This window comes from Arachis stenosperma, chromosome 3, assembly GCF_014773155.1.
Source record: "Arachis stenosperma cultivar V10309 chromosome 3, arast.V10309.gnm1.PFL2, whole genome shotgun sequence".
Taxonomy (NCBI): domain Eukaryota; kingdom Viridiplantae; phylum Streptophyta; class Magnoliopsida; order Fabales; family Fabaceae; genus Arachis; species Arachis stenosperma.
The window spans coordinates 167,988,420-168,011,854 of record NC_080379.1 but is presented as its reverse complement, the minus strand read 5'-3'; the positions used below and the strand labels follow the sequence as shown (position 1 = coordinate 168,011,854).

Below are 23,435 nucleotides of genomic sequence, written 5' to 3'. Positions count from 1 at the left end.
ACGACGCTACCTCGACCTCTTACAATTGCTACCTCGTCAGCAATCCGTGGCTGCATAGGTGTCTCCTTCGTCTCATAATCTTCGTTATACTCCCCTCTTCATCGCTGTCTGCTCCTCGCCGGCGATGAAGGTCTATGCTCCCTTGTCCAAGAATGAATGGTGTCATGATTACTTTGTCGCCTAGCCCAGAATCGTCGCTCGATGTCGATGGCGATGTCGCAGCGGATTGAAGAGAATGGTGCGACGTTCTCCTCCCTCCAAATCTGTTCGTGTTTGTGTGACTCTGTTGTCTGGCTTTTGTTTTTTTCATGGCTAAGGAGAAAAAAATTGAAAAATCATTTGAAAAAGGGAAGATAAATAGTTACTCACACAAGAGTGATTTAAAATTTTACTATTCTTATCACATGAGACATTCTATTTTGCCATATCACTGATATCTATTAATAATTTGAATAACATTAATTAAAAGAGTAGAATTTATGTAAATAAAAAATTTTTAAGATAAAAATTAAAACAAATTGAAGCTTACGAGTATTTTTAAAATTTTTAGTAAATTTCAGGGAAAATTTTTTTTTCTTGTTTTTTTTTTTTAAACATTCGGTAAGTATGCCTAAGTAATTGGATTAATCCTTTTCATGTTATACTCTTAACATAGTTTGTTGATGACGAGAAAACCCCGGCTTAAATTACTTTTTTATTCTTCCAGATTCAGACCCTGATAGTCGGTCTCAAAAAAGATAAAACACCTCTTTTCTAATAGGCTTTTGCCACATGATTAATATTTAAGGCCAAGGCATTTTTATTTTTTTACTGGATATCATTTTTTAAGAAGATTTTGGGTCTGGATAGTTTTCTTGTTGTTTTAAAAAGTAAACTATAGTTCTTTGGGTACCAAAGGCCCAAAGCCCAGAAGTGAAAGCTGACCATGATCGTACCGGACCAGACCAAGATATAAAAAAAAGAGACCGGACCGGACGGACCGGTCATTTTTTCCCGCCACGACGCGGGCACCTGACTCCGTTTTCCCGCCAAATCTAAAGCCCTAGCATCGCTGAAAAAGAAGGAACTCCCTAAACTCTTCTAGTCTTCTCCCTCCATCGCCATTTTCTGCTCTCTTCCTTTCTCTCTCATCAGCAAAATGGACTTGAATGAAGAAGTCAGGGCAGCTCACAAGCGAGAATTCGCCGATTTCTTGGACCAAGATGTACGATTCCATCAACACTCTCCGATTTTCCCTCGTCTTTTCTTCTTCTCTTTTTTTCGTTGTTGGGTTGCTGAATGAATCTGAATGAATGAGTGCAGGTAGGGAAGGGAATTTACATGGACGAGATCAAAGCGCTCATCAATCACAAGCGCCGCCGCCTCATCGTCAACATCTCCGATCTTCACAGCTTCCGCGACTTGGGTAACAGGTTTCCACTTCTCTCGCGCTACTAAAAATTTCTCTATAACTATACTTACTTCTTAAGTTTCTTTTTTTATATATATCTTTTAAAATTTTGTATCCATTTTTCTTTTAGGATTTTGAGGAATCCGAGCGAGTATATGCAAGCTTTCTGTGATGCGGTGACTGATGCTGTTCGTGCTATTGATCCCAAGTATTTAAAGGAAGGGGAGCAGGTGCTTGTGGGTTTTGAAGGGCCTTTCGTTTCTCGCCGAGTCACGCCAAGAGAGCTTCTCTCTGAATTCATTGGTTCTATGGTCTGTGTTGAGGGTATTGTCACCAAATGTAAGCTTACATCTCTCTTTCTTCTCTAAATTTATTTCTCTTTCATAATAATTGATTAAATCATTACAATCAATAAGAGGTTGTTTTAATTTTTGTTAGTGTCTTCAATGTACTGTTTTGCCTTTGGTACAAGTACTCACTTGGTTTTGTCTTTAGGAAGTTGTCCATATTTGTTGTTGTATCCATTTGTCTTTGATTTAAAGTGAATTTATGAACAAACAATCACGATATTGAGAATAATAAAACTCTGGTTTAGCATGCTGGAAGCTAACAACCTAGTTCATTTATAGGTTCGCTTGTAAGGCCAAAGGTTGTTAAAAGTGTTCATTTCTGCCCCACCACTAGACAATTCACCAGTCGAGAATATCGTGATATTACGTCCAACATGGGCTTGCCCACAGGGTCTGTTTATCCTACAAGGGTAATCTCAAACTCCATCCTGTCCGTTATGATATAAAAGTTACCACCGGATGTTTTTTACTGATTAAATGCTCGTTGTAGGATGAAAGAGGCAACTTGCTGGTGACTGAGTACGGGTTGTGCAAGTACAAAGATCACCAAACCTTGTCCATCCAAGAAGTTCCTGAGAACTCTGCTCCTGGTCAGCTCCCAAGGACCGTGGATGTCATACTAGAGGATGACCTTGTTGATTCTTGCAAGCCTGGAGATCGTGTGGCTGTTGTAGGGATATATAAGGCTCTTCCAGGGAAAACCAAAGGAAGCGTAAATGGAGTATTCAGGTAACTCTAGACTATATACTATTATGATTCCTTTGCGCTCCTTGCATTCCTTAGACATGAGTTTGATTGATTCATATGTATTCAGGACTGTGCTCATAGCCAACAATGTGTCTCTTCTCAACAAAGAGGCTAATGCGCCAATCTACAGTCCTGAAGACCTGAAAAACATAAAGAAGATAGCTGAAAGAGATGATGCATTTGACCTACTTGGTAATTCACTTGCACCTTCTATATATGGGCATTCATGGATTAAGAAGGCTGTGATTTTGTTAATGCTCAGTGGAGTTGAAAAGAACTTAAAGAATGGCACTCACTTGCGAGGGTTAGTTGTTTTTCCTTATAACCTCTGTTGCTGTAGGTTGCATTATAAAGCTGTGATTTATATATTCTTATTTTGCATTCATTTCTTGCAATATTCTTTGCATATGAAATTCACAATGCTACTCTGTCTTGCTTCTTTTAGTGACATCAACATGATGATGGTTGGTGATCCCTCTGTCGCCAAGTCTCAACTCCTGAGAGCAATTATGAATATTGCTCCTTTGGCCATATCAACTACGGGTAGGGGTTCTTCTGGGGTTGGTTTGACAGCAGCAGTTACTTCAGATCAAGAAACAGGTAAAGATTCTTCAATACTAATTTCCATATGGAACATATATTATTACGTTTGCAATGCAAATTATAGTTACTTTTCACCAGGGGAAAGACGCCTGGAAGCTGGGGCAATGGTTCTTGCTGACAGAGGTGTTGTCTGCATTGATGAATTTGACAAGATGAATGATCAAGATCGTGTTGCCATACATGAAGTTATGGAACAACAGACTGTGACTATTGCAAAAGCTGGCATTCATGCATCACTTAATGCACGATGCAGTGTGGTGGCTGCTGCAAATCCCATATATGGAAGTGTAAGTGGCATCCCATTTTTTAATTTGCCATCCAGTTTAAAATTACTAAGTTTTGAACATTTTATGCTGAATGTATGATTTCTTTTAACAAGATGGCTTTCTGTGTGGTTCTACAGTATGATCGATCACTTACTCCGACAAAAAATATTGGACTTCCAGACTCCTTACTTTCTCGGTTTGATTTACTGTTTATTGTGTTGGATCAAATGGATCCCGATATTGATCGTCATATATCGGAGCATGTCTTGCGTATGCATCGATTTCGACCTGCTACTGATGGAGGTAGATAACCCATTTTCAAATGCTTGATATACATGATTATACTAGTGAACATTTTTATTTAATTTATCTCCCCAAAGCAGGTGGGGCAGCACTTGATGGGAGCTCAAGGTATGGAAGAGAAGACGAAGCAGAGACTGAATCGTCTGTGTTTGTAAAATATAACAGAATGCTGCATGGAAAGAAGACTGAAAGGGGTCGCAAACGTGATACTCTCACGATAAAGTTTCTTAAAAAGTATATCCATTATGCTAAACATAGGATTCAACCTGAACTTTCTGATGAGGTGATATGCCCTTTCCGCTTCCTGTTTTCAAAAGCATTACGATCCTGTTATTTTTTGCTCATTTTAAAGCCTGTTTCATCTATATTGCAATTGCCACAAATGAATTCTTCCTCTTAAGATTGATTCTTTAAATGGTGGTTGCGATTATATGCCATCCAATATATTCACGTGTGACTAGATCTGAATTTTATCCACAGGCTTCTGAGCAAATTGCGACAGCATATGCTGAGCTCAGAAGTGCCAACTCAAATGCAAAGGTGAGCATTAGCTGCTAGCCGAAGGCATATCAGTTTTTCTGTTATTGTACAGATGGTTTAAGATTTTATTGATATCTTTTTGGCTTCATGCAGACTGGAGGAACACTTCCAATAACTGCCAGAACGCTAGAAACTATAATACGTCTCTCAACGGCTCATGCCAAATTGAAGTTGAGCCGGCAGGTTTCAAAGTCTGATGTTGATGCTGCTCTAAAGGTTCTTAATTTTGCAATATATCACAAAGAATTAACAGAAATGGTGGAGCGTGAGCTAGAGAGGGAAAAAGAACTTGAGAGAAAGCGTAAGGCGGAACAGGATGCTGGTGGAGATGATGGTGCTGATCATGGTCCAAGAACTCGAAGAAGGTGAGCAATCATATACTTTGCATTGTGGAGAAATTCATACTTCCATATTTTAATCCAGAAGCTTAATTATGTCATAAGGGCATTATTGATACCTCGACATTGACGTCTCCTTTCAGTAAGGGCATTGGTTATTAATGAAATATTGAAATCTTGAGACCCTCGTTTTCTTTGTTTCTGTGTGCTAGGTCAACGTCAGATGCCATGGAAGTAGATGATGATACGCCAGCTGCTCAATCTGCTGCCAGTCTCACTCCTGAAAGGTCTCTCAACAACTTTGTTTGAGAAATTATTTATCCTCCGAAGAGATTTTGACATCCCGCTAAATTACTAAATGAAGGAAGAACTATTTTTTTTTAGCATTTTGGATGATGTTTAATAAGATCTTTGGGATGTTCTATTATTATTCTTTTTTTTATTATATTTCTCTCTGCGTACATGTTTTTTATATTATGTAACTTTGTCTGCATTGACATGTAGAATCGAAGCGTTTAATTCTCTGTTTGGTCAGCACATGCGTGGCAACCGCCTGGATGTTATATCCATTGCAGATTTAGAGACTGTTATCAAAGGAGCTGATTCCAGTTATAGCTCCCAAGATATATTGGACCTACTAAAGGTATGAGCTTCCGTATACTTTGTTGTGTCCTGTTTTCCACATGAACTCCAATACTCCATTATCATTGGGTCTTTTTTGGAAGTTCAGAAATTGGAAGATGACAATAGAGTGATGATAGCTGATGGAAGGGTGCATATGATATCATAAGATGTAAGATGGGTTGCACAATCTCTTGTACAAAAATTCTTCTGGCAAGTATGCGATTTCATAGATCAATGGCTTTTTTTTTGTCATTATCAAGATGTATCTGCCCTGTTATTTTATTTCTCCAAATATTCTTCTATTCTTATAGCCAGGAAATAAAAAACAAAAATGAGGGTGATGAAAGCATGAGTTTAGATAATTTATTTGAAAGATTTTGACGAGGTTTGCAGCTTTAAAGCTTAATTTTAATTTTAATTTTAACAAACTATGGATTTCAGGGAGAAGAATTTGATGTTCGCATAGTCTGCAGTTTTCATTCTCCGGAGTTTGTCCATCTTCCTCTCATTCATAGTAACATTCAACCAAAGGAAAAAACAAATGCAGTGGAGCTTGTAGGAGTCAGAATTTTATGTAATCGACCATGAAGTTTGTTGTTAACCTTAGTTTATTTTGTTTTTTGGGTAGTTCTCTGTTCATATTAAGGCACCATATTCATATGCCTGATTATCTATTTCAGTTCGGGCAAGTGGTCTCACTAGAGCATTTCTCTGGTCACCCACTAGCTTAAAACCGCACTCTAAAGCAATCGACATTTTAATTTTGTTGCTGCGCTGTACATTATCGTGATTCGTGAAACTAAATTTCCATTTTCTACGTTAATGTTGCCAGGGTTTACATGGATTAGAATAGAGTAGGGAGGGACAAGATCCTGCACACAACTTGCTCGGTGTGTTTAGTCTAGTGTCGTTCTGCAAAGATAGTTCAGCATTTCCATTTCTTTCTCTTACTATACTAAAACCGCAAAATACTATCCTTATCTGTGATTTAGGAGTAAGTATCGTTTTTGTTCCTAGTGTTTGGAGTAAGTTTTAAAGTTGTCTCTAACGTTCGTTCGGGGATCTGTTTACAAAATTGACGGTGGGACAAAATTGAGACGATTTTGAAACGTTAGAGGCTAAAATAGGACGAAAACGATACATAGAATTAAAACATAGTTATTCAATTATTTTTTAAATATATCTAAGCAAATTATATTTAATCACATTATTTTTATTCTAAATAAATTTATTTTTTTATTTTTAAGAGTCATGAAATGTTTGTAGAATGACTAGAATCACATTACTTTGTTGTATATGTATCATTTTTTTTAGCAAGTTTATGAATTAGTCATTCTACAAACATTTTAATATTTTATGACTCTTAAAAATCTTTAAGAATCAAATTATAAAAAAAACAAATTTATTTAGAATAAAAGTAATGTGATTAAATATAATTTACTTAGATATGATTAAAAAATAATTGAATAACTATGTATGGTAAAAATTTAATATTATTGAAGGATAAAATTAAAATTTATTTTTATGTATCGTTTTTATCCCCAACGTTTTCGTCCTATTTAAGTCTCAAATATTTCACAATCGTCTCAATTTTGTTCCGCCGTCAATTCTGTTAACAGATCCATAATGACAGAACAACATTAAAAATTTTTTGGAACATTAGGGATTTAAATAGGACGATTTAAACGTTAGAAACAATACTTTACTCGTTGGGGACTAAAACGATACTTTACTCATGATTAGTGTGAATCATAAAGTAAATATAATATGCAAAAGGATGTCATAATTATAGGTGCTGTTTGAAATCTCAATGCCTCAAATTTCCACAAAAGAAAAATAGTCACATTAAATTTTTTTCCCCAAAAGATCACATAAACACCCTAAATTCAATGTGTGCGGAGCACAGTGACTGACATTGCTTGCCCCAGCATCAAGAGTTTACTTATCGAACTCCCATATAACCCCTCCATCCTCTGCAGCAACAAAAATAAAATTTTATGGTAAGAATTTCCAATATAAAGTTTAAACTAAGAACATAGCCACTGGTTTCCAAACAATCAAAAGAGAAGAAGAGAGCAAGAATACCTTTAACTTTCTTTTCAATCCAGGCCTCCACTAGCATTCCAGCACCTACTCCACCAGCAATGCATATGCTGCAGAAGCCGAACGCCTTCCATAATGGCCATCGAGGAAGAAAATAGTATTCCGGGATTTGCCTAACTTTCTTGGGGAGCCGTTTCTTCAAGGCCGGTTTAGCACTAGGATTCTGCTGCATCTCACCTCCAACAGCTTTCCAATCCACCCCTTTGAAGGGATCCTTTGCTTCTTCACTCCCCATAACAGCTCAATTATAAGGCTTATAGCTCTGACCTGATTTAGTCGTCATATTCATGGTGGTGGTTTTGGGGAAAGGGGGGGGGGGGGGGGGGGGCATAAATTATGTTAGTGATGGATAAAAACACGATGAAAGAAAAGCAGCCACGATTTTTCATAAAAGCGGCATCTGGGTTCAAGGTGTAGCAATGGTTCCTTGATGCACCAATCATTATAAATTGTGCTTGGATCAAATTTTTTTAAAGTTCTACAGAATTTTAAATGCTATTAAATTTAATTCATCAATTGAACTTGCTCATCTACAAAATTTCCCGAAAATTAAACATAGTAAAGGTAAGCAGGGAGAAAACTATAAATTTCAACGAACTCATATTTCTTCGAGGCATTTAATCAAACACCTTCGTTGCACAACTTAAACATTCCTTCCACACAACCCCTTCAAGCTACATATTTGAACTATCAATCATTCCTTTGATCAAACCAAGAACCATCATACTTGTGCGCCAATTTCGAGGAAGAAGTTCACATTCGGCATATTCAGAGTCGTAGGAGAATCCCATTAAAACCCATGATTAATAGAATGCAATAGTGTTAGTTTTAGTTCAGGATTATAGAGACTGCAAAATATCAACCCAACCCGCTTGATACTGAATTCAAAGAGCTTGCTTTATTAAACAGAAGAGTGAGAGAAATACCTGAGACTCCTCCAGAGATGTCAGTTTCAGAAGAAGCAGCAAAGGTGACGAAGGAGCTGGTCACCGAGAAATAGTGAAATTGCAATATTGCATTTTTGGAGTTGTCAAAGGTGGATACTGGATAGTGCTCCACGCATACTAACCCGGTTTATTTGTCTGGCTTGGTGAACCAAGCCGGTTAAAACTTAAAAAGCGTCTTTAACGAAATTAGCGCGAAGGAAACCCTAGCAATTGAAATTCCCAAATCGGAGAAAATCAGAAAACCCTAAATCATTCCGAATTAGGTAGTGGAATGGGGGAAGAAGGGAACGGGAAGAAGAGGATGGTGGTTGAGTCGCTGGGATGGCTAACGGAATCGTCGATAATGCCGAAGAAGCACCGCGCCATAGAGGGCGTGGGTGCGTCGTCGATGATGGAGTTGAAGGCCGAGCTCTACAAGTCTCAGGAAGATTCCAAGAAGTCTAGGGAACTCGCCGGTCCCGACGCCGAGTACCAACGCGCCAAGAGCAAGATCGCCCCCAAAGATTCCTTCTCCGCCAAGAATTCTGGTGTTGAAGCACGCGATCACAAGTATGTTACCGAAATTTCTTCCATTTTCTGCTTAATTAGATGTTAATCCGATTGGTTTATTTCAATTAATTAATTTGGAATTTGATGATAATTTCGTTGTGTCTTGATTTGAATGTTTTATTTTCCGATGTTATGAATTGTCATGTCCGTTGAAATTGGCACCGGCTAGCTTTCGTGAAAATTTTTATTGAAATTTTGTGGCTAATGATTATTTATCCTGGATGTAATGATTTGGCTTTCATTTGTTTTTTTGTCGCAGTCTAACTTGATTCTTTGATGTTTTTGTTGTTGTAATATGTTGCATTCTGTTATTGTGAGCTAAAGTCTGGATGCTGATTTTGCAGGGATAAACTTGAGTTAAAAGCGGTTAATGATGGATCAGTGAGCTATGCAGCGCTGGAGAGGAAGGCCGAGCTGTATGAAAAGTTGGTTAGAGGTGAGCTGTCTGATGAAGAGGATCAAGAGAAGTATTGTGTAGATTTTTTCCGTAAGGGTATTGAGCAGGATGAGTTGCCACAGCTGGAAAATCGTGATGCTGCTGAGACTGTGCTGCGAGAAAATGAAGTTGCTGATAATGATGCTTCTGTGATGTTTGATGTGAAAAAGGTTGGGCTGGGGCGAACAGTTGGAGCTGTCGATAATGCTGAGCATAAGCGCAATATCTGGTATGGGATTGATCCTTTTCTTTTTATATAAATAAATGTTGGAGTGATTTGTTTTCTGAAAAGGCCTTTTTTATTTGGATTTAATGATTAGGAAGGATGGGTTAATGCAAAGCTTTTAAATCTGTTTGGCAATAGTGGTGAAAATGGTAGTGTTGAGTCTTCAGCTGTTCGAATCAGGAATGAGAACTGAGAAACCCAAATCTAATCATATACTGGGATTTCTTGTGAAATTCTCTGCATTCTTTAGGTTGAGCTTTGGTTTTTGGAGGAAGTAGTTACAATAAGTTGTAGCTGATATTGTTTACCACACATCCTCTTTGTGGCTTTCATAAGGGCAAGTTGTTGAATGGTGTCCAGTTCAATTGCTGGATTGAGTTAACTATTATGTTGGCAAGCATTATAATAATAATACATTCCTCAACCATAATATGGTAAATACTTTACTTGAAGTAAAGTAATTATTCATTCTATTATGATCTTCTGGAATAACTTAAGTATAGGAACCTCTAGGAAGGCAACCATGAAAATGTCCATTCTATCCTTTTTGGGGGAAGTCAAGAGGGGAACATTGGCTGCTTCTATGTTTCGATTTCCGCTGTGAACTTTACTGTTTAACATCGTGAATCTATGCTAATCCAATTGCTTTAATGATTTTTTGCTTTGCAGGGAAGTTCATGAAGAAGCTAATCGAGCAAGAGAAAAGGCCTCTGAAATCAAACATCGCAGACAGGAGCAGGTAGCTGCTCATCGTGAGAAACTGAAACAAGCATATCTTCGGAAGAAGCTGGAGCAACTGAAAGCCACAACCGAAGGACTTGGATCTGACATAAAGAACACATGATGACTACACCAAGTGCTAAAATAATTTATGATGAATCAGTGTCTGGGAAGCTAGATTTTTTTGTTTTCTTATCTGAAGAAGGGCATGTGGAATTGAATGTGAAGCAGACCAAAAGCTCTTCATCATGAGGAATTTTTGTCCTTTTTTATGTCGAAAATCATTAGTTCCAACAAACAAACAAAAACTAGAAAGTGAGGATACAGGATAAAGGGAAACGGGTTGGCAAAAGAACCACAATGTGTTACTCCCATGTTGTACATAATGTAGTTTGGTCATTGTTGTTTACATGAAATATTGAATTTCGATTGAAGGTAAGAAAAGTGTAAAACAGTTAAAACAAGGGAAAATATTGGTTGTCATTCTCTTCATATCTTTGTGCCTCAGGCATGTTGCCAAATATCAATATTCTTATTTAATCTCCATTTTTGTCGTTAAATACTCAAATTGTTAAAAGCAAAACTACGGCATTCCCTAACTCGCGATGATCCTACATTGACCTATTTCAGTGGACATTTCCAGAGAGAGAAAAAATTGACCTAGTTTTGGCTCTTAGGCAGATTGTTCGATGACTGGGAAGCATAATAAATTGATATATTCGGGGTCGAAAGAACAAAAAAATGGTTGAATACTCTCAATACTCATATAAAAACCTTCGTTAGCAGTTGGAAACATAATTTATTACGTGTCACATTCAAGCCTGATATCATGGGTTCGACCCTCGTTACAGAAGGAGGGATTCAAAGTTTGAAATGTAAAAATATTTAGCATCACTATTTTGTTTTTTTTTTTTGTTTCTGTGTTTAAGTTACGGGTATCATGCACCTTAGATTTTGATTTATGCTAAGATTTTTTTTTTCAAAAAAATAATAATGATACTCAACATTCAATTATCCGAAAAGAATATAGTGTAAAAAAAATTATATATAGTCAAATCCTAATAAAAATAATTATTTAAAATTAACTACTCAATAAGATATAATTTATGATTGTCCAATATATAAGAAATAATACGTAAACTTAAAATAAATACATCTCTAAATTAGTATTTATTTTTAGAAATTAGAATGAAAATTGTGATTCAGTAATATATTTAATGTTAAAATTTTAGTTTTGTGATATAAAATTTCAATCTCTTTATTATTTTTAAAAGTAAAAATATCAAGAAATTGAAATTTTTTGAAACGAAAATAAAAACTTTAATAATATTATTTTTAATAAATATTCTTATTTTATACCTTAAACCAAACAAAAAACTAAATTATAATTTAATTTTATATACTTTATATACTATACTTAATTTAGTCTCAATTTTTATAGATCTCTCTCAATCTCTCCTTTAAATATAATAAGAAATGACATTTGGTCTACGTTAATCTTTAAACTTATAAATATGGAAAAATTTATTATATTTTTGTAAGATAAATTATATATTTATCTTGTACTTCTATAATGTCTATTTAAAACGATTTGTATAAGACAAATTCATAACCTAATTTAAAACAGAATAATTACTTAATATTAGAGTCAAATCATTTTAGACGTATCATGTATCCTAAATTTTAAAGACAATTATATAATTATGGAACTCAAATCAAGAATAAAATTGCTTTTATTATTGTTAGATTTATACTTTTATCTATAACATTTTTAGTTAAATATTTGTATTTACAATATTAGTTATTGTTTTTAATTTTTTATTTTAAATTTTAAATCTCTAATATTTAAAAAGTGAATAAAAATATTCATACAAAATTATTAATTAATATTAACTAATTAAAAATTAATTATTTATAATGTTTAATTTTTTTACAGAATCACCAACTCTGCAACTCGACAGGCTAAGAAGTCAAAAACTAATATTTCGCAAATCAGAATTCTATTTAAAATTTTGTCATTTCATACAAAATATTATTTACATAATTAAACTAATTTATAAATAAATAATAAATTAAAAAAATACTCGATCAAAATTTATTCATTTTAGTCATTATTATATTATTATACTAAAAAATAAATTAATAACTAAAAATAACAGACAAAAATAATAAATTTTGATATCCTCCCACATTTCTATCTATTAAACTAGCTGTATATAGATTACTATCCGAACATGCAACTTTTTTCAAGGCCGTGTAACTCTGATCATAGAGTTGGTATCACTCATCACTCAATTGATGATGGGATCAAGGTGAGCATCTTGATCCTCTTCTATTAAAAGAAGAAATGGAGGCAATTGCAAGTACGGTTTCTATATCTACAAAAGAATCTACTTTGAATGCTTTTGTGCATTGCTTTGTATAAATGGCAATACGCAAGAATGAAGGTGCTGATGAATTTAACGAATTATGATTGCAACAAGAATGATGATACTGATCGAAGAATTTCAACAAGGTTTGGTTGCGTGTCTTTTGTTTAATCTACGGTTCTTTCACTTAAATGACCAAATAAATTTGAACAATACTACTGCATTTTATGGTTATTGCCAATTTAGCATTTGGGTACTTTGCAAAGAAGAGATTTTTTTTCAAATATTTCAAATTTCAAAGACGACATTCTCATGAATCCTGTAAATTAGTTGCTCAGAGCAATGATTTTTTCATTTTCTTTATCTTTCTTTTTTTTTTTTTTTTTACCTAAAATGCGAGTAGGCCTGGCAGCATAAACTCTATCCGCGGGTACCCAACCCGACCCAACCCGGTCGGGTAGGGTTGCCAACCCGATCCGCTGCGGGTAGGGTTGGACACGGAGCGGGTAGGGTGCGGGTTGAGCCTCAACCCTACCCGCACCCCCCATAATATGTGTTATATATGTTTAAAAATACTACATATGGGAGTTGAACCAAGGACCTTGAGCATGTGACAAAGGTTCCCAACCACTGAACCAAACATACTTGTATTATTTATGAGATATTTGTGTCATTATAATGTTTCTTTTTGTCAACCTGCGGGTAGGGTCGGATACCCGCGGGTTGAGCGCGGGTAGGGTTAGGGTTGGGTATTTCTCAACCCGCGGATAGGGTAGGGTTGAGTGTTAGTTAAAAACTCAACCCGCGGATAGGGTTAGGGTTGGGTTCAAACCCTACCCTACCCTACCCATTGCCACCCCTAAATGCGAGCAAGGGATACTATAGCTCTGGGGACAAAAACGTAATTTTCCCATGATCTGGCTGTCATCTAATACAAAATGATATGGACTATTAGAATTTATTCTTTTTTATTATTTAACAATCAATTCAATTTCTTTAGTATATTAATACAATAATATTTTTTATTCCATATTTTTAAATATTAATAGTTAACTAATGACTAACAATAATAAATTCTGATAATCCTTAAACATTTCTTGTTTTTACATGTAAACAGTTCAGCCATCACAGGTTTTAATTTCTCAACGTTGCAGTGCATGTTGCAAAAAAGCTAAGAAAAACATGGCTGTCATCATACAATACGTTTCCCTTCTCTTCATACTTTTTTTCAACCATATCCTCACATGAATATGTGTTTATATTGGTTTGTTTCGTGATTTTGAAAACACAGTCCATGCTGAATTACGAAGAGACCAAATATAACCATGCTGATCTTTGACCACAAAAAGGTGTGGCATTTACTTTAATTTGTTACACTTATTTACAATTTGAATCTTTCTAATTCCAATCTTGCTTTGCCAGTTTGGCAGTGCTAATGTTTAGAAGATCTTCATTGATTTGTTTGACTATGAGAACATTGGTTAGTACACTGTTACATATATTTTAAATGCGAAGACTCATATACAGTTATTTTCATGTGAAGTTGATAGTTGAGAATCATTCAAATATCAACTTCACATGAAGATCACTGCATGCGAGTTTTCATACCATATTAGTACTTCCTTTTTGATCTTATTTGAATTCATATCATTTTACTTTAAGCTTAATAAAATACAGGCCAAACAGTTGCAGTTGTTCACACATGTTACTCAATTTTCCTATCTCTTAAATATCTATTGTTGCTGAACTGATAAGTTTTTCTCTTTGAAGGTTGAATCTGAAATATTCTGCTTTCATGGTGTCTTGTTTGCAGGAACAAAAGGTGGTTACCATGTTAAGTGCCTCTAATCATTGTTACTTATGTAGATGTTAGAATGAGTGTGTACCTGTCCTTATCCCTCTGCAAATGAAGAACTTTAATGAGGTGGGATCCATCATCCATAGGTACAACTGCATCTGGAAGCAGCCATAACAAGTGTTCTGAGCATATTCTCTCTTTCCTTTAGTCTTATCATATTTTTAACACTCTTGTCTCTTTAAGCATTGATGTTGCCATTGCTATGGAGGTTTTGGAGAAGATGCTTCAATTTTATGAAGTAAAGCTATGTCTAAGAAAGAAGACCATAATGATGTTCTCTGAAGGCCGTTGTAAGCTTCTTTCTCTGAAATCTATTTTATGTAATCTTATGCTATTTCTATTATGGTTCATTACTTTTATTCTGAAAATATCATTTAAATTTAGCTGTGACTTATTAACCACGTTTTTAGAACACAGAGCCTCTCTCTAGAGCTTTGCTTTACTACCCTCTTAAGTCTTATCCATTCTTGGAACATTTGACAAATTTATTCTGCATATGAATGACCAAATTGAGGATATATAATTTCTCCAAATTTGTATGAAATTTTAGTTCTGCTAGCTTTGATAGGGAACAATCATACACCCCTTAGATATTGAAGAACAAAATAGTATATAAATTAGAAAGGTGAAAACCATGTATAGGAAGACAAATTTTTCTATTAAACAAAATTAAGGCCTTGTTTGGAAAAATAAAATATTGGACGCTTAACTAGTAAATACAGTAGGTTAGGGCCTAACTAGTAGTTAGAGTTTAGTTACAGAACTAACAAGCAAATAATAGATGAAACCAACTGATAACAAAGCAATAATTGTAATTATCTTAACTAACTTTAACTCACAAAAGATATGTACTTAATTCCCTAGAGTATCTCTCACCGTTTCTTCTCCTTATCCTTGTGTAAGGATGCTGAATATATTAAAATTTAACTTTATCATAACCAAAGTTGGGCATTTGGTCTAGTGGTATGATTCTCGCTTAGGGTGCGAGAGGTCCCGAGTTCAATTCTCGGAATGCCCCCATTTTCATCTTATTTTATATTTTATATTCCAGATACCTGCACGGATTTCATAAAATTACACACTTCGAAGTGATAAGTTTATTATCTTCTACGAGCTAGCTTACCAAAAAAAGAGAGGCTATTTTTAAGTTTTTATTTCTTATGGATAACTAACTAGTCCACACTCATCCCCCAAAAAAGAAGATAAACTTGTCCATATTTTGTTGTGGGGGAGTTAAATTATTTCTGAAATTTGACCTTTGTATCAAAAATATTTTCGAAATTTTAATAGTATTATAAAAATGTATGAAATTAAAAAAATTATACCATCTTAGTCTTTGTCTCTTTTTCATCGAGTTATTTGTTATACCGTTAGCGTTTGGTAGAGAAATAAAGATGGAAAGATTGAGATTGAGAGACAGAGATTAAGAGAAAGAGACTGAAATAAATTTTAGTATTTTATTTGGTGTAAAGTGAGAGACAGAAATTGAAACAAAAATAAAATTTTAATTTAATTTGCATAAAGAATAAAATTAGAATTAATTAATTAAAATAAGGGTATTTTAGATATAAAATGTTATTAAAGTTTCAGTCTCCATCTATAAAAATTTCAATCCCCTGTGTCCCTATTTTTTGGAGGTACTGAAATATTGAAATTTTAGGAACAGATATAGAAATTTTAGTATCAGTCTCTGACCCAACAAATATGATATTATGTCTCAATCTCCTAGTCTCTGTCCTAGTACCTCAAAACAAAACAAACGCTAGTTAAGTGATATGACATATATCCTTTTAATTAGTTTTAGCATTAAATGTTTTTGAAATAATGTTATTTTATCTCAATAAGCTATAAAATATTTTATCCCCACAAAAAATGTATAATCATGAAGGATAATTATGTCGTTCATCAAACATTTAGCCCAAAAATAAAAGCAACTATGTTTTGTCTAGTCCAAAAAGTAAAAGAACTAATACGGTGTAATTTTTTGTTTTTGAGAATGTTTACAGTGCATTTAGAATTTAAAATACCTTTTTAGTACAAACATTAAGTCTCAAAGATCACTTTAAAATTTAACTCTTTGTTGTAATGATTGGAGAATTCTAGTTTAATGATTAAAATTAAAATAAGCAAATATACATCCAAACGTGTTGAACTTGGCAGAAATTCCATGACGTCGCAATAATTGTTAATTCTCAGAATCTATCGCAGAATTCAAAGAACATGACAGTTGACTATGATTATGACTGTGAGTGACAAAGCCACTCCCCCCTCTTGTCCCATTTAACAATTAAATTAATCTCATTAACAGCAGAAATATGCCACCGAAATATTATTTTTCATCATCTCCATTCCCACCAACTATTTTCCACTCTCATCCCCTCACTTTTGAGAAGCAGTGGTTTCTCTACAAGGACAGTCCATTGCCGACTCAAATATCACAAAGCTATACTCACCTAATAATGTTAAAATAATTTTGGTGGTTGTTATTTAAATTTGAGCAACTTGCATGGCAGAATATGTCACCAACTTGTGATCTTTTTCACACACGTTCCGCAAAGGGCGTTCATCATTCATCAATATCATCTTAATTTATTAGCTTTAGCTTGGCATTATATATATTAATATTGCATTTTCTAAATATATTAGCAAAAGAACACATAATTAACAAGTTTGAGGAATTCAAACCATATTCATATTTAGTAATACCACACCGCACACAGATAACCATGTAGCTAGTTTATACTTTCTAGTCTATTAAATGCACTACCAACCTCTAGTGTTTTTTTATTAAGGGAAAAGTATAAGTAAACAATGAAAATATTAAACAATATTTAATTTACTAGGTATGCGGATGGTTATTTTAATATTAAGATTTATGTGAGTAATTTAAAAATGTAGTGTATTTTACTTGAATTGGGCCAATTTTAAGACTCGTTATTCATATTATTCAAGAAAGTCATTAGTTATTTAACATAACTCTTATGATGTCCTTAGAGCTTATACATCTCTTTCCAGCCCTTTAAATCTCTGCTACATAAAGTAATTCTTTTATGTTCTACTCTATTTGTTCAACAATTAGTATATTGTGTTGATAGAAAACTTGGTATATCTACACATAATATGTTATCAAAGGGAGGAAATAATATTTTCTATTTGCCTCCTCTTTCTCCCACTAGAAGCTTTTCCTTAAGGATATGGATATGCTTCCATGTTAGGCACTTAGGCGTGTCTATTTGACTCAAAGTCAACTTGATAAAACTAAACAGTCACGGATTTTTGTCCTTGCACTCACATCTCTGCCAATGACTCAAAGTACTCAAAGTAATTGACTTTGCAGCATACCATGTGGGTCCATACTCTCATTAAATTCACCAATGCATGTCCACTTTCAACTTCATCATTCGAATGCTCAAACTCAAGAGTGTGTATATATATATAGGCTTCATTTACTTCACATTTCATATCACCAACCAGCAACTAAACATTCTTAAAAATATTCTACAAATGATGTTGCTTTCTCCTAAGATTAGTTTGAGTGTAGTCATAGCCCTTTTCGTATTAACCATACTTTCATATGCAGATAATAATACTGGGCTCTTGGAGGTTGAAATTGAAGCCTTGAAAGCTTTCAAGAACTCCATCACCCTTGACCCAAATGGAACACTTGCTGATTGGATTGAAATCCACCCTCATTGCAATTGGTCTGGCATTCAATGTGACCCTTCTTCAAGCCATGTGATCTCAATTTCTCTGACTTCTCAGCAGCTCCATGGAGAGATTTCACCATTCTTGGGCAATATTTCAAGCCTTCAGGTTCTTGATTTAACTTCAAATTCATTTACCGGCCATATTCCTTATCAGCTAAGTCGTTGCACTCAACTAACTGTGCTTGGTCTCTTTGAGAATTCTCTCTCAGGACCAATCCCTCCTGAGTTAGGAAACTTGAAAAGATTGCAGTATTTGGATTTAGGAAGTAACTTCTTGAATGGAACCCTTCCTGAGAGCATATTCAACATCACTTCTTTGTTGGGAATTGCTTTCAATAACAACAACCTCACAGGCACAATACCATCACACACAGGCAAGCTCCTTAACCTTATTCAGATGATAGGATATGGGAATAGCTTGGTTGGGTCTATACCTCCTTCCATAGGGAATCTTGAAGCTTTGAAGGCTCTTGATTTTAGCCAAAACCAGTTATCAGGTGTAATACCTAAAGAGATTGGAAACCTGACAAATTTACAATCCCTTCTCTTGTTTCAAAATTCATTATCTGGTAAAATCCCTTCAGAACTTGCCAAGTGTAAGAATCTCTTAAACCTTGAGTTGTATGAAAATCACTTGTCTGGAAGTATTCCTCCTGAGCTAGGAAACTTAGTTCATTTGGAAACATTGAGGATATTCAGCAATAACTTGAACTCCACTATTCCACCTTCCATATTCCAATTGAAATCATTGACACATTTAGGCCTCTCAGACAATAACTTGGAGGGAACAATATCTCCTGAGATAGGATCTTTGAGTTCCTTAACATACCTAACCCTGCATCTAAATAAGTTTACCGGCCGCATCCCTTCATCCATAACAAGCTTGAAAAACTTAACATATCTTTCAATGAGCCAGAATCTTCTTTCAGGTGAAATTCCTTCAGACATTGGTGTGCTTCATAATTTGAAGTTTCTAATCTTGGGCTTCAACCATTTACATGGTTCCATCCCTCCTAGCATTACCAGTTGTACTAGCTTGGTAAATGTAAGCTTAGCTTTCAATTCATTCACTGGCAAAATTCCTGAGGGCTTTTCTAGGATGCCTAATCTTACTTTCCTATCTTTTGCTCACAACAACTTGTCCGGGGAAATCCCGGACGACCTTTTCAACTGCTCAAACCTTCATACACTAAGTTTGGGAGAGAACAATATGAGTGGAGTAATAAAACCAGGCATTCAAAACCTGTTTAAGGTTCAGACTCTGCAGCTGAATGTAAATTCCTTCATAGGATCAATTCCACCAGAGATTGGAAACTTAAGTCAGCTCATCACTTTAACCCTTGCTGAAAACAAGTTATCTGGTTCAATTCCACCAGAATTGTCCAAACTTTTTCTTCTGCAGGGGCTCTCCCTCCATGACAATGAGTTAGAAGGTACAATACCTGATACACTCTCTGGTATCAAACCACTAACAAAGCTTTTGCTGCATAGAAACAAGTTGGTTGGTCAGATACCAGATTCTATCTCACAGCTTGATATGCTTTCATATTTGGATCTCCATGACAACAAGCTGAATGGTTCCATTCCAAGAAGCATGGGGAAGCTTAATAAGCTTTTGATGTTGGATCTCTCTCACAACCACCTCACAGGATCAATTCCTAGTGATGTCATTGCACACTTCAAAGACATGCAGATGTATCTCAACCTTTCTTACAACAACTTTGCTGGAAGTGTTCCAGATGAGTTGGGCATGTTGCAAATGGTACAGGCCATTGATATTTCAAACAATAATCTTTCAGGTGTCATTCCCAATAGAATTTCCGGGTGCAGAAATCTGTTCAATCTTGATTTTTCAGGAAACAAGATTTCAGGCCCAATTCCTGCAGAAGCTTTTAGTCACATGGACTTGCTTGAAAACTTGAATCTTTCAAGAAACCATTTAGATGGTAAAATCCCTGAAGTCTTGGCACAACTTGAGCATCTCATTTCCATAGATCTTTCTCAGAATAACTTGAAGGGAACAATTCCTCAGGGCTTTGCCAATCTCTCCAAGCTGATGCATCTCAACCTTTCTTTCAATCAACTTGAAGGCCCTGTGCCTATGACTGGAATATTTGCACATATCAATGCATCTGATATGAAGGGAAACCAGGATCTTTGTGGAGCAAAATTCTTAAGGCCATGCAAAGAAGGTAATAATCATGCTCTATCCAAGAGAAGCATAGCTATTATCGCTGCGCTTGGATCTCTTGCAATACTCCTACTTCTAGTGCTTGTGATTTTGATTCTCAATCGAGGCAACAAACTTTGCAATTCTAAACAAAAAGAGAATGGTGAGAATCAAGAACCAGATTACAGGACAGCATTGGCTCTTAAAAGATTCAGTCCAAAGGAGTTAGAGAATGCCACTGGCTTATTCAGCACTGACAACATCATTGGTGCTAGCAATTTGAGCACAGTTTACAAGGGACAACTTGAACAAGGCCAGATTGTAGCTGTCAAAAGATTGAATTTGCATCAATTCTATGCAAACACAGATAAGATCTTCAAAACAGAAGCCAGCACCTTGAGCCAGCTGAGGCATAGAAATTTGGTGAAGGTGCTTGGTTATGCCTGGGAGAGTGGGAAATTGAAAGCTCTAGTTCTAGAGTACATGGAAAATGGGAATTTGGATACCATCATACACGACAAATCGGTCGATCAGTCTAGGTGGACATTATCTGAAAGAATCCGTGTTCTGATTTCTATTGCTAGCGGATTGGACTACTTACACTCTGGTTATGACTTTCCCATTGTGCACTGTGACTTAAAACCTTCTAACATCCTTTTGGATAGAGACTGGGAAGCTCATGTCAGTGATTTTGGGACAGCTCGAATTCTCGGACTTCATTTGCAGGATGGTAATACCCTTTCCTCATCTGCAGCTTTGCAAGGCACAGTTGGCTATCTTGCACCAGGTTAATATCCTGCACATTTTCTTCATTTTTATATATATTATCTGATGTTTTCAATATTGTGATTAATTTTTCACTCAAACATCTTTTTTACTCACAGAAATTGCCTACATAAGGAAAGTTACACCTAAAGTGGACGTGTTCGGTTTTGGCATCATTATAATGGAGTTTCTAACAAAAAGAAGGCCAACAGGGCTCTCAGAAGAGGATGATGGCCTGCCAGTAAGTCTACCTGAGGCAGTAGAAAAAGCCGTCGCGAACGGAATGAAGGAGCTCATTAATATTGTAGACCCTATGCTGGCCATGGATGACACAAAAGGCCATGTTGATGCATTGGTAGGACTCTTCAAGTTATCCTTGTGTTGTACTCTCTCCAATCCTGAAGATCGACCTAACATGAATGAGGTGTTATCTACTCTTATGAAGCTTCAAACAGCAAGATAACAAAATTATGTTGCTAAATGATACACAGAATGAAGCCACCTTTGTAGATGGTTTCTTGGCACCAACAAGGGCATGTATAAAAACACATCAATCATAAGTAGTTTATGCAATTTTGCTTACACAACCAAACCATTTCAATTTCAGAGTATACTCTAGTATGTAACTTGTATGCTTCTTTTTTGTTTCATTTTCAAATTGTTTTTTTTTTATGCCATATTATGTCTGGAACTTTTGGAGATAATCTGATGCTGTTTCTGTCATGGTTTATTATTACCTCTGTTGTGGAAATATCATTTTATAAATCTGAATTTCTGATGCAATCTTTTCTAAATTATTTAATTAACGGAGCCAAGAGAATTCAGTCTTAACAGAAACAAGTTAGGGAGATTCTGCAATACTGTGGTTCAACAGCACCATTTTTATGTATGAATCCATTTACTTATCAATTTTCATCGAAAAAATTTTACCTCAGTCATTAACAACTCCAATTAGTTTCGAGTTGATTGAGATATCAACTTATTGGCAGTGTGTAATCTATCTATTTATCTATTCTTATTATATAAAAGTTGATATCAATTTTTTGTAAATTAAATCTAAGTCATATTTCTTCTTCTAATGATGTCATATCACCAATTATAATTACTTGACAAAATCTTAGAAATTAACCAATCAACTTTTAATAAAATATTAAAAAAATCAAAACCATAACTCCCATGTATAATTAATTAATTTATCACGTATTATTATTAAATAAAAATATGAAACATTAATTAAATGTAATAATAATAATAATAATAATAATAATAATAATAATAATAAATTTCAAGTTACAAAATATTCAAATTTTATCATATTTGACCTACTTATATATCATACATAAGACTTTTACTACTATTATTTTATTTCACAATTCGTGATTTCTCTATAAAAAAAATTTACACCAATAAATGAAGAGGTTATCTACTTATAAATGATTAGGTCCAAAATAAAAAAGTTTATTGTATTTTAAAAACAAATTTACAAAAAAAAACACTCTTATTATTTTTACTATTTATAATTTTTTTAAGTTTTTGTAATACTTTACATATAATTATATTCTAAAATCTTTATAATTATACTTATTTTAATATGCTATTTAAATCAAACAATCAATTTTAATCATTTTTTAATATTATTTTGAGTTTGTATCACTCGAGATATTATCTGATAGAGTGGATTAAAAAAATATTAACAAGTATTTTTACTTTATACTATTTAAATTATTCTTATTATTATAGATGTCATTGAAAACATGTATGCACTAAGAGGAAAAAAAAATCAAAGAAAAATGTAAAAAAAAATAAAAAATAAAGTTTTCATGCCATAACATACAAAATTATGATAGATTCAAATTATAAAAAATTCTATCAAATTTCATCAAAATTATACTTATCATAACAATTTTTATCGAATAATAAATTACTAACTCAATAATTATTATATATTTAAAATTAAATTAAAGGTTACAAATCAAAATGTTACAATAACTTTTATGTTATTTGATTAAAAAAATAAAAAAGTTATTGGGCACGTGTGCCTTAAATCTAATTATACTCCAAATCACCAACGACACTAAAACACCATCTCAATTGAAGAATTTATACAATCTTACACTTATATTAAAAGTCAAAGTAAATAATTTTTACTTAAAAAAAGGCTCTCAATTGTTATCAAGATATTTGTCCCAAACAAAAAATACTGAAATTTGACTCCTATCACAACAAATCTAACCGGTCATACTACAAAAATTTATTTATTCAAAACATCATTTATATTCTTCCTTGATTATAGAAACTAACTTCACCAGCACTAATATTATCAGGTCTAGATGACATACCAATCAAAAGATTAAAGAGAAAGAAAAGTAAACGAATTCAAGACACATCTTATAAAGAATATACATATAAAGATGGAATTAAAAA

At 34.3% G+C, this 23,435-nt stretch overlaps 4 protein-coding genes and 1 non-coding gene across 7 annotated transcripts; 4 read left to right on the top strand and 1 right to left on the bottom strand.

Moving 5' to 3' along the window:
- The first annotated feature begins 1,094 nt into the window (after positions 1-1,094).
- LOC130967476 (DNA replication licensing factor MCM3) lies at positions 1,095-5,984 on the top strand. Of its 3 annotated transcripts, none has more exons than XM_057892344.1 (16): positions 1,095-1,204; positions 1,303-1,412; positions 1,521-1,729; positions 2,020-2,150; positions 2,231-2,469; positions 2,555-2,791; positions 2,933-3,087; positions 3,169-3,377; positions 3,494-3,659; positions 3,740-3,942; positions 4,140-4,199; positions 4,293-4,564; positions 4,750-4,824; positions 5,042-5,180; positions 5,268-5,330; positions 5,603-5,984. In XM_057892344.1, exons 1-15 carry the CDS (start codon positions 1,139-1,141, stop codon positions 5,325-5,327), a joined length of 2,331 nt encoding a protein of 776 aa, XP_057748327.1. In that variant the 5' UTR covers positions 1,095-1,138; the 3' UTR covers positions 5,328-5,330; positions 5,603-5,984. The 3 variants fall into 3 exon arrangements, with proteins under 3 accessions (XP_057748327.1, XP_057748325.1, XP_057748326.1); XM_057892342.1 differs by having other exon boundaries at positions 5,268-5,371; XM_057892343.1 differs by having other exon boundaries at positions 5,268-5,375.
- Positions 5,985-6,903: 919 nt separating this feature from the next.
- LOC130966922 (uncharacterized) lies at positions 6,904-8,364 on the bottom strand. Its single transcript, XM_057891742.1, has 3 exons — positions 8,191-8,364; positions 7,247-7,531; positions 6,904-7,134 (listed from the first exon to the last, which is right to left on the bottom strand). The coding sequence occupies exons 2-3, from the start codon at positions 7,497-7,499 to the stop codon at positions 7,100-7,102; spliced, it is 288 nt and encodes a 95-aa protein (XP_057747725.1). The 5' UTR covers positions 7,500-7,531; positions 8,191-8,364; the 3' UTR covers positions 6,904-7,099.
- Positions 8,294-10,644, top strand: LOC130966921 (uncharacterized protein At4g18257-like). Its single transcript, XM_057891740.1, has 3 exons — positions 8,294-8,760; positions 9,105-9,425; positions 10,092-10,644. The coding sequence occupies exons 1-3, from the start codon at positions 8,483-8,485 to the stop codon at positions 10,264-10,266; spliced, it is 774 nt and encodes a 257-aa protein (XP_057747723.1). The 5' UTR covers positions 8,294-8,482; the 3' UTR covers positions 10,267-10,644.
- A 4,671-nt stretch (positions 10,645-15,315) lies between these two features.
- On the top strand, positions 15,316-15,387 carry TRNAP-AGG (transfer RNA proline (anticodon AGG)). Its single transcript has one exon. It is a non-coding gene; the product is annotated as a tRNA-Pro (tRNA).
- Positions 15,388-17,847: 2,460 nt separating this feature from the next.
- Positions 17,848-21,741, top strand: LOC130970395 (LRR receptor-like serine/threonine-protein kinase FLS2). Its single transcript, XM_057896471.1, has 2 exons — positions 17,848-21,033; positions 21,131-21,741. The coding sequence occupies exons 1-2, from the start codon at positions 17,874-17,876 to the stop codon at positions 21,472-21,474; spliced, it is 3,504 nt and encodes a 1,167-aa protein (XP_057752454.1). The 5' UTR covers positions 17,848-17,873; the 3' UTR covers positions 21,475-21,741.
- The last annotated feature ends 1,694 nt before the right edge of the window (positions 21,742-23,435 follow it).